The sequence below is a fragment of the Schistocerca serialis genome, chromosome 3 (genome assembly GCF_023864345.2).
Source record: "Schistocerca serialis cubense isolate TAMUIC-IGC-003099 chromosome 3, iqSchSeri2.2, whole genome shotgun sequence".
Taxonomy (NCBI): domain Eukaryota; kingdom Metazoa; phylum Arthropoda; class Insecta; order Orthoptera; family Acrididae; genus Schistocerca; species Schistocerca serialis.
Window position 1 is genome coordinate 1,024,713,194 of NC_064640.1, and position 12,011 is coordinate 1,024,725,204.

Consider the following 12,011-nt stretch of genomic DNA (forward strand, 5'->3'; position numbering starts at 1 on the left):
GTTTCGGGTAATTTCATTCAGAGACTACGCCATATTATTGCTACACATGGTGGATATGTGGAAAATATTGTACTATAGTGTTTCCATACCGCAGCGCCATCTGTTGTTGAAAATTGTAACTACTGTAATTTCGAAAGTTTGTCTGCCTGAAAATGTATTGTTGTCCCAAGCATATTGCAACAAATGGTGTATTTGTATCGCTGCTCGTTTAGTTTTTATTGCCGTTTCAAATATACCGGTCATTTTTGAAACACCCTGTGTGTGTGATTAAATATAGGATACATAAAGCCAGTAAAGACAAGAGACAAGCAAGACAGCACACATTTAATCAATCCTTGGCTTCTAGAATTTTTATCTCTCTAATCTATCTACAGCTTTACATGGTGTGCTCTCCTTTGTGCGAAAGGATCTCTTACCTCATCAAACGTTTTGCTACATGAAAAATCGAAATGTCGTTGTCTAATACTGAAAAAGTTGTTAATACAAATTGTACCCAAGACTGGTGTGGTGTCTCAAGCTAATTACGTCTAATTTGTCACTGTCTGTCAGATAAAAGACAATAGGCCTTTCTAACATTGCAGAAATTGTAACACACACCAAATAAACCAGACTGTTTTGGCACAAATGGTCATTTTTATAACAGAAAATAATTCACGAAACACAATATCAAATGCCTATTAGGCCTACTACAAGCAAAAAGCTCTATGTTAGGAAATAGTTTCACATTTCATTCATACACTCAAGTTTCTCAAGCATGAGATAGAAAAGTAGTAGTATGAAATTTTTATATAATTTTGGAATTGTCATAATCTTTCACAATGTGTGTGATGTCCCTGTTTCTTCTCCTGGCTCGTTCTAACAATCAATCTTGTCACCACTAATTCTGTAATCGACAAACCAATGTGCGCTGGATGCTAGGCGCTTTGTGAAAGAAGGTTTTTTTCCTCAAGAATATGAATTTGGTGCCCCGCCCCCCTCTTCTAGATCCGGGCCTGCTGCGCATGCGTGAATCTGGCAGTTTGGGTGCACCAGTAAAATTTTTCTCACTAGCATCTAGCTGCTTGCTATGACTGCTTACACAGCCAAGAACCACATTTCTGTAGCCAGAAGCAGGAGAAGGTACTACTCATACGTGACACAACTGCACATGCGCTCGCTTGTAACTGCTAAAACAAATCTAATGTAAACAGTTGTGATGTCTCACTCATTGGAGGCAATTTGTTGTTATGAAGCACTGCATAGTCTTCCTAAAGCGTCTAACACATTTTGCTGTTGGCAGACGCTTGTATGAGTACAGTGTTTTGTTGTTGTATATGGCATATTTCCTTTGCAATTTAAGTTTTATTTTTGTTTCTTTCTCTCATTAATGTTTAGTTGCTGCAGTATTATTCTGAAGTAGCAGGATACAGTAATATCCTTTGTTAGAAAATAGGTTCTTACCAGTCAAAACCACAAAAATTTAACAGAAAACAAAAACAATGAAAAATTTCAGGAATTCTAAAAAATTCCCGGGTTTTCCTGGGTTTTCTCCTGGATGAAAAGATTCCCAGGTTTTTCCTGGATCTCCTGATTGTCCCAGATTGTATGCACCCTGACAATGGAATGATGACAATGAAAATTTGTGCTGGACCGGAACTCAAACCCGAATTTCCCACTTATTGTGAACAGACAGACCCAAACTTCCATATGTTGTCAGCAATGTGTCTACAACCTGTACTTGTACATCTATTATGTATATTCCATTGTACAGCTTATGGTTGTCCATATTTACAATTGCAAATACATTTCACGTATTTCATAATGGCTTTAGTTGCCACAGTGCCTGTTCCTTTGGACGTGTATGCATGTCCAAAGGAACTTTGCAACATAATTCTGAATAACATAGGTACTGCAATATCAAAGATAATTATTTCATGGTATGTCATTGACCAGCAGGTTTGGCTGCATTGCCTACTATTTAGACCTGCTCAATTCCCAATGACTCTGCACAAACGAAAACAGCACTTCCTTCTAATATTCCACAGTTGTTGAAGGGTGCCCTGAACTGCATAGTTTGTTTTAACTGCTCGGTGCACAGACCTCGCGGCTTGAAATGTACCTTGCAAGTAGAAACAAATGAGAAGTTGTTGAGTCTTTAGGGTGCTTGTAGTTCTATCCTAGGCACAATGACAGAAAAGAGGCACAACTTCTTGTATCCCAAATCTTAAGTTTGACACTTAGCCCACATAAAAAAAATGTTGTATAGAATGAAAATTGCCTTAAAAAGGGTTATAACAGTGCAAGGTGGCACACACTATTTAGTATACAACTCCGACTCTAGACCTCTTGAGTAATCATGGAAAATATTCACTACACATGCTCAAACATGCTAGTTCTCCAGCTTCAGCACAAGACTGATTTGAGGGCCAGTTCTGTAAGGGCTCATGTTATTTTTATCATTAAATGGTATACCACATCTAGGACTGTCAGACAGGATGACCTGTCCAGCCATAAATTGAACATAAAAAGGATTGGCAATGGATCTATAGAACTGTAAGAAGCAGGTCTCATCGACAAGCCATTTGTATTTGAAGTATTTAACCATATTTACAACTTCAGAGTCATTTTTTCAGATTTAATAAGTATGTCTATGATCATGAAGACCAAGAACTTCACAGATATTTTAAAAGTAAGAAGAAAATCTCGTAAGTTAAAAACAATACCATTTTAAAACTAGAATTTTTCCCTGGTTCTCCCACTTTCCAAGCGATCTAGTGACATCTGAAGTAGGAGAAAGTTGGGGACAAGACTGAGAAAGAAGCAAAAGAATACAAAATCACTGTGCTTCGAATCACATCACTGATGTGTGGGAACACTTTTTGTTGAATGAATGAGAGTATTGTTCCCACCTTGGACTAAGACTTTGCTCTGCAAATAAGGACTGCTACAACTTTCGAAGGAATCCAAGGAAACCCCCTACTATGAAGCTACTATAGTGTGATCTGCTGCTATGAGGTTTTATAGGCTTTACAAATGTCAAAAGCATTCCCCAAAGGTGCTTCCATGCAGGAAAGCTTCGTTTATAGCTCTTTCCAGTAGGGCCAACTTATCAGTGGTGGACCAATACTTCTTGAACTCATACTTACAGTATATGATGATCTTCAAACTCAAATTCACTATTATTAGGAAGAACTTTCCAAAAGAGTTGAGGCAACACTAAAGTAGTCATCTGTTAACATACAATAATTTCCTACCATTAGGAGGTGAACTATTGGTGTCTCACCAAGAGTCTGAATTTTTTCCTTCAAACCAGATATGATTTATTATAAGATCTTGGAAGAAAAGTTTTTATTTGTCACATATGTGGTATAACAAGACACACTGGTCCAGTATTCCCAACAACAGACAAACCAGTTTCCAGTTTCCATGCAGAAAAAAGGCTCTAAATTTGTTGAATGAAGGCGACATTTTTCCACATAGGCTGTAATATTTATTTAGATTCTATCTTCATTACACAACCAGTGTCAGATTATAAAGCTACTTTTTAGTATTTATACAGAATAAGGTGTCATAAACATGAAAATGGCAGTGATCTTACATAATGTGCTACAATTTGTGGAAGTTTATAAATTATTGTAGAAATACTATTGCTCATGATTCTACCATAATTTGCTATCCATTATGAACAGTAATACATTGTGCTGCCATTTTCATGCCTATGACACCTTGGCCTAGGCAGGCAATCAAAATGGGCTTTTTAAGCCAAAATTGGTTGTGTATGTACAAAGAAGTCTTAATAAACGTTTCAGCTTGCAAGGAAAAATGTAGCTTTTATTCAACTGTTGTAGGGCCTTGTATTGGCGAAATTTAATATCATCACGTTCACTCTGCAGTTTCTTTGACACAGTTGAAACAAATAATGGAAAATCCAGGATGGAATAATGACAATTTTATGGAAGGATAGGTTACTACTCACCATACAGCAGAGATGTTGAGTCACGGATAGAAACAACAAAAAGACTGTCAAACAGGTAAGCTTTCAGCCAAAAAGGCCTTCTTTCGAATCAGATTACACACACACACACACACACACACACACACACACACACACACACACACACAACACACACACACACACACACACACACGGAATGTGCACACATGCATTCATAAGCACAAACCTGTGTGTGTGTGTGTGTGTGTGTGTGTGTGTGTGTGTGTGTGAGACTCAACATCACCGCTCTATAGTGGGTAGCAATCTATCTTTTCCATAATATTCCAGTTAAAAGTGAGCTGAATACACTTCTTAAATGTTGTATAAAAAGCAATCTATGTTGTCCAAGCTACACGCACAAGCAAGCAGACACGAGCGGCCCCCCACCCCACACCACCCCCACCCCCCCACACACACTAATAATTTTTTAAAGAACACAAAAAAACAGTCAACTAAAAATGTTACCTTGCATGCTATAACTGGCCAGAAGAATAGCTTGTTTTACATCACAACTCATGCGACCTTCAATGACATCTGCTTTCAATTGCAGAAAGTAGTGATATCTATAGAAACAAAATAAAAAATACAAAAAGAAAACCTCAAATGGCCAGTCTCTTAGATAAACTTCCACAATAACAAAAATATATATAACAATTATAAAAATGTAAATACATGAAACAATACCTCGTCATTTCATCATGAATCAAGTTGACTCCAGATATATAGTACATGACTCGCAACAATAAATTTGGTTCACGGGCATATTTATCCAGTTGCCTTTTCAGCGGTCTGTCCATCTCCACCCAGCGAAGGCGGGGAGGTTCATGCAGGGATACATACCGCAGACCAAAAAACTCTGGCTGTCAAATATAATTTACAGCACTAAAATTACATCAAATTCCTGGAGTATTGTATGTTCATTATACAGTAATTACTTCTAAAAATGCACATTCTCCTTATATACTGGCAGTTAACTTATGCATCCAAGAGCAAAACAAAAAAAAGGGAACCATTGCAGATATTGCCAACAGCTCTTTGAATTATTATTTAACTTACCTGCTGCAAGGTAAGCCGTTGGCATACATTATCCAAACAATCTCGGCCACTGCTCTCTGAAGACAATGTGCATTCTATTGTTGTACTGTCAAGCAGCTCAACACAGATAACATATACAGATTTAGATGCCACATTGTACTGACGGCTCTTTTTCAGTCGCAGTCTGAATGGCATATTACTGGATACTTTTCTGAAATCACAATTACATCTGCAATAATACTTGCTGAAACAGATTATTATTATACAATGCAAACTTTCATCATCAGTATTGACATCACTTGCTATTTTAGATTATGTGGACATTATGCTGTGGTTCAAGGCATGTTTCTGTGCATAACATTTCATCTCCTAAAGCATTAGACATCTTCAAAGGCCTTTGACTTCATTAGTCGAATTCTGAACTCTAATAAGCTCAGCAAGTTGAACTGTTTATACTTAACCTCACAATGGGTGACTCATGATATTATCTGATCACCGCCACCGCCATGAGAAGTGGATACATTTGCTTCATTTAGCACTAATCTCCACAACTTGACTAATTTCATTCTTCCTCTTTTATATTAATGAAAAATTAGGCACACAAACATGCCTTAAACCATATAACTAAAATAACCAAGTTAATTGCTGTTATAAAAATACTATGATAAATAAAATGCAAAGCATCAAGTTTAGTTTCTAAACGTGCAGTTCTAAAGCACCGACTGCACACTGACCAGTGCGGTGCAGTGAAATGGCATCAAGAAGGTGCTGACCTGCACGCCAATGGAAAGAGCAGCTAGCACCACACCTCCAGGAAGACACGAGTTCAACATCCTCTGTCAATTGTGACTCAACCAGCCACCCATCACTGGTTGGTCCCAGCTCGGTCACAGACTTTGAGAGCATCAGTACTCAGTAATAGGAAGACTTAGCCTACTTTCTGTGAGCAGTAATAGAGAATAAATGTAACAGTATGTATGAGGCACATGAAGGACATCAAGCCACCTCATATTGAGAAGTTAAGTTATGTTTCTTTCCTTAATAGAAATGAAATTTTCTATTAATCTGAATGAGTGTGTACAGATCATTTTGGATTCCTGCCACTGGTTATTGCATCTTCTCTCCCTCCTCGTTTGTGTCTGTGCTGACTCCCACTGTTACAGACACAACACTGAAGATTTAATATAGGTGTGTCTCCCACTGACATTTTTATGTCTGTATCTAGAGAACATAATTTTTTATGATTTTCACCTATTAACACCAACATCATTCAATACACTATTGGGCTCAAACCTTACAGTTCGAAACAGAGAGAGTGCCAACCAAGGTGCTATTCCTTTCGGGCATATGGGTTGGCTACGTGTCAGTTTCATGACATTAATGAAGGCTAGTTTTAAATAATCCGTAAGATGTAAGAAACGCAGCAATGTATTTTGAGTGCTGGAATCAATTCAGCTACATTTACTGAGCAATTGAGTAATTACTCAGAAGACAACTGTCTTTTGGTTATACATCTTGTAGCATAAATTCATTTTTGTTATTATATATATTGTAATTATATCATTAATTTCTCCAGTATACCGAGCATTTTGTCTTTATATTGATGTCAGGAGTTGAGAAAGATGCTTGCACTCATTGCTATGAAATATGCTGCCTGATCTCATTCTATCACTGACTGGTTACAGCTCCATGCTTACCTTGCATTCGCATCACACCTCACAATGAGCACTGTTAATACTGGTGTGGATGAGCTGACCTCATGGTAGCGAGAGACTCAATGAGTTTCTGGAACATCTTAACTCACACCACTCAAGTATTAACATCACCATGGAACTGGAAAAGGATGGTCAGTTGCCATTTCTGGATGTACTTGTCAAAAGACGAACAGATGTGTTGTTTGGCCACAGCGCATGTCGCAAGCCGTCACATAGTGATTTGTACCTGCAAGCCAGCAGCTGTCACCACCCAGTGCAGGAGAATACAATTCTGAAGACACTGGTCCCCAGGCCACATATCTTTTCCAACCCAGATATTTAGCAGCTGAAATACAGCATCTATGATCAGTCTTCTGCAAGAATGGTTATACAACCTTCAACCAGCCACACCACCACATAATTTAGAAGAAGAGCAAGAGGCTGTGGCATACTTGTCCTATGCAGGACCTATTTCTGCAAAAATCAGCAGGATTCTCAAGCCCCAAAGCATCAAGTGTGTGTTCCGTCCACCTACCAAAATAAGCGGAGTACTGGAAAACATGAAACATGACTTTTGGGACTAAGAGAGCCAAGAATTTATTATATACTTTGCCAATGTGGCATGTTGTACATTGGCCAAACAACTAGTACAGTGTACATCAGATGCAAAGAACATCAGAGGCACATCGACTACGACAGGCAACTAAATCAGCACTGTCTGGAACTCAAGTCATTCCACGAAATATGATGAAATGAGGATTCCGGCACAGATCCCAAGACACTGGGACAGTGTTGTAAAAGAGTCTATAGAGATAAAGGTGATGGAAAACCTCCTCATGAATCGTGACACTGGGTGCCAACTCACAAGGGGAGATCACGATCTTCAGATCACAGATTTACTCCGAACTTTGTACACTTTTAGTAGACTATTAGGACAACATCAAGTGCAAGTAGTAAGGCATACTAGTTAGGCAATTCTGAGAAAATAAAAAGAGAAATTTTATGCATCAGTGATGTACTGGGGCACTGAGACACTGAGCACGAGACGGCGGTGCACATGTGGTTAGCGTTCAAGCTCTGTAATCGTTGGATTGCTGGCTCGCATCCCACTCTTTTTTTTATATATATGTATTTTTTCAACACTAGCTGTATTATTTCACACATTTTACCACTGAACGGTAATATGATGCAAAGACATGTGTAACAGCATGAAATTTTATTGAATTTCCAATGTTATTTGGTTGTTTGCTAACTTTTATCATCACAGCAAATACTATATTTATAATTATTAAGTAAATGACTAAATACTTAAAGTTTTCTTGAAGATGCATGCCTGTCATGATTTCTGGTACCAAGGTACCATGAACTGCTGTACACCTGGATGGTTTGATCTGTAGACACATGTTTCAAGGACAGTGGTCAGGATTAGAAAGTCCAAGTCAAACACCGATAAATACAGGTGTAAATAACTTTATTCAAGAGTACAGTGAGTTACAGTAAGCCAGAATATGAGGGTAATGCACAATTAATAGTCGGATGTGCTTTTGACATTACAAGTTGCAGGATGATATTGTTCTTATAGACATGGAAAACACAAATTAAAATGGCACCTACCATATCAAATGAATGCAATCTTTCTGTATGCTCAAGGAATCTTCGGAGTTTCTAAGGAAAAACAAAGGTGGTTGATATTTTGAAAAATTTATCTTTCTTTTGACAATTTGGATGCAAACCAAGGGTAGCACAACGTTTTCGTACATATCAGTGCCGAAAATTGGCAATGTACGATTGAATGTGTTTGAATAGCATCTTCACAAGAAGCAATTTCTCTTTCATTGTCAATAAAATATGAACAAGTCTGAAGAGGCTTGATAAAGTTTTTAACTTGCCAAGAGAAATAAAAATCATATAATATCTGTTGTAATAATAAGTTAGTTAAAAGCAAAATAACACTGAAAATTCAATAAAAGTTCATGCAAATACATGTGTCTTTTCATTATATTACCTTTGAAATGTAATATGTATGAACTAATATGACCAGTGTTGAAAAAAAATATAAATTAAAAAAAAGAAGAAGAAGAAAGGAAAAAAAACATAAGCAGGACTCAATTCAGCGATCCCCTGATTACAGAGTTCGAACGCTAACCCATGACTGCCACCAGCTCATGCTCAGGATCACAACACACCAGTACATCACTGATGCATAAAACTTCTCTTGCAATTTTCTCAAAATCGCCTAAGATGTATGTCTTACTGCTTGCACATTATGTTTTCCAAATGGACTATTAGAAGTGTACAAAATTTGAAGTGAACCCATGATAAAAATGTTGTGGCCTCCCCTTGTCAGTACAAGTGCTGCACTGAAGTTGTTGAAAACATAATCAGGACAATAGCAGAACTCCATAAAAAGAAGAACTGAGTGTGTGGACATGGGGAATGAACCTCAGACGGAGCAGCAGGCACACCAGACTGAAGATGGAACATCGCAGGATGCTTCTAATGGGAGCAGACAGCAGAGGGAACACCTTGAAATGCACTGGACTGAAAACTGAATGCCAGTACGCACACAAGTGCACTAAACCGAAGACAAAACACCAGCACTCGGCCCGACACACCAGATCAAAGAGGGAACACCTAAGAATGTTTGCAATGGGAGCGGACCACAGAGGGAACACCTGGAACCATAGTGGAGTGAAAACAGAGCACCATCACATTGGCAGACACACAAGACCGAAGAGGGAATGCTGAAGGGACACTGCTAATGGGCACAGACTGTAGTCAGAATGCCTGAAACCAACCACGGGGGGTGAAGACTATAGGTATAAACACTAAGCCCATTCCACTTGGCAAGCACATCCACCATCAAAATTAATACAGTGTGCAGCATTAAAGTCAATATTTACAAACTGTTAATCTGATAAGTTATTACAAACTCTCATCTTCTTTATGTAGTTAATACTGATTGCTGATTTTTAGAACAATATGAATAGTTGGTATTTGAAGCAAAATTATTGCAGCATATTTTACAGTTAACTTCAACAAAACAACATGTAACTCAATTATCTGTTTTACAGCTACCAGTTTTGATTCTTTTCACCTACAATGATAAAATTGTGGTTAACAAGCACAAAATTTTTGCCAGTATTTTGTAAAGAAAATGAAAAAAAGGAAGGAAGGAAAATTAAGCTTTAACATCCCACTGACAACTACAGTATTATAGACAGAACTCAAGCTTGGAATCATTAAGGATGGAGAAAGTAATTGGAGATGTCATTTTCGAAGAAACCATTCCACCATTTGCCTTTGGTGATTTAGGGAAACCATGAAGACCAAACCCTGGACATCCGACTAATGATCTGAAGCTTGGTCCTCTCATATTTTGAGTCCATTGTCTTAACCTCTGCGCCCCTGTGGTCATGAACATGGACTGCAGACTGAGGCAGCTCTGACAGAAGACTAGAAACTTCATTAAATCACATTGCTATCTACTTGTTCAAAAACACAAAAAATATAAGTGCACCCACTTGCTGTGTGATGCAGTACAGGAAGAATTTATAAAAGAACATTTATGTGGAATGTCCAGAAAGTAAGTGCCCTTTTGGAAAAAAAAAAACTCATAAAAACATTTTTTTCAAACCAAAATTTATTTTTACAAGAAAGAGCGTTTCTTAAGCTATTTTTCTACATAATTGCCACCATTGTTCAGACATTTGTTGTAGTGGGAAACAAGCTTTTCTATTCCCTCTTCATAGAAAGATGCAACAGTAAAGTCAGTCACTGCTGAATACCATTTTTTTCTTTCTCTCTTTTTTTTGCATCCTTTTCTGCTTGTTGAGTTCCTTCTCAGAGGTGAAACCATCACTGTGGTAAGATACTGTGAAACACTGAGAAAATTTTGGTGTGCAATTCAAAACAAAATGTGTGGAATGCTCAGTCAAGGCATGATGTTGCTTCATGACAACACGTTCCCATTCTGCTGGTGTCACTCAGAACATTATTCAACAATTCCGTTGGAAGCAGTTGGATGATATGACATACAACTCCAATCTCACACCTTCTGACTAATTTTTTGGGAAGGTGCTTTGACAGCAATGACAATGCAAAAAACGGCGTTCAGCTGTGGATGTCCGCACTGGCAGGATATTTCTATGAAGAGGGCATAGAAAAGTTGGAGGTTCCTGCTATGACAAAATCTGAATAATGGTGGCAGCTATGTGTAGAGAAACAGTTTAAGAAATGCTCTTTCTTGTAAAAATAAATCTTGATTAGGGAAAAAATGTTTTTATGAAGTTTTTTTAAGACAATATTGACTTACTGGTCATGCTCTGTAAATCAAGTCAGAAGCAAAGGAATGACAATCAGAATAAATCTCCTTAAATGCAGATTAAGTACTTCTCTTGGGCAACTTTTCTCACATGACTGTTGAATTCTTGAGTGGAAGTAAACAGTAAATCAAAAAACTGTATGTAGGCCCATATGTAGCCATATATCTAATAAAATGTGTGTATCCAATGAACAAATGAAGCATTCAAATTCACTATGTTTACTGTGAATTAGAGGTGGGCCAAACGGTTATTCTGGAGTAACCGTAATCACGGTTTCAGTTATTCTTTGATAACCATTATTTTTAATGGTTATCAATAACTGTCAAGTTATTTTTCACTACTGAATACTCTGATGGGGTTGCAGTTAAATAATGACATAGTTGGAATCCATCAGTTTAGATATCAGTATAACTGCTGGTAGTGTGAAATGGCAGGAATGTCATATGAATCGTGTCATAACATTAGCTAAGTAACTCCAGGTACATTTCAGTTGTTGTTAGAATGATTATTAGTGTTTCATATTATATGTATGTAGGTTATTGGTAGCTATTAGATATATTATTCTCGCAGCTGCAACGGAAAGTATGTAGAACTTCGCCACAGCACTGTTTAAGTAAAATGATAACAATGTGTGTTTTTAAGTATAAAGTAATATGTAAACTGAATACTGTAGGTTGAATTCAAAGCATAATTTCTTGTGCTGCTCACTTAATAGAATAAGTGTACAGCCTTGTAATACAACAAAAAAATTATACATAATGTGACAGCTTCGTTTACTCATGTCCTGTACAAGATAGCCCTATTGGGGAAAGTGTGAGTTGGCTAATCCAAGTTTTATGTGAGATTTGGAAAACTGCTTGATTTCTCCAACTACAGCATGTGTATAACACATGAAGACATGCAGATCGAAAAGGTTGACAATGTTACATTTCTGGGACTACAACTCAATAATAAATTCAGTTGGGAAGGGCATACCACAGAGTT

At 37.5% G+C, this 12,011-nt stretch overlaps 1 protein-coding gene across 1 annotated transcript in view; it reads right to left on the minus strand.

The window, feature by feature from the left end:
* The window catches only part of LOC126471484 (tyrosine-protein phosphatase non-receptor type 14), a 172,879-nt gene that overhangs the window by 151,476 nt on the left and 9,392 nt on the right, over window positions 1–12,011 (minus strand). Inside the window, exons 3-5 of the mRNA XM_050099691.1 lie at window positions 5,030–5,219; window positions 4,658–4,833; window positions 4,439–4,536 (exon numbers count right to left, since the gene is read on the minus strand). Of these exons, the coding sequence (XP_049955648.1) occupies window positions 4,439–4,536; window positions 4,658–4,833; window positions 5,030–5,203 (448 nt within the window). The 5' untranslated portion in view covers window positions 5,204–5,219. The remainder of the gene's footprint in view (window positions 1–4,438; window positions 4,537–4,657; window positions 4,834–5,029; window positions 5,220–12,011) is intronic.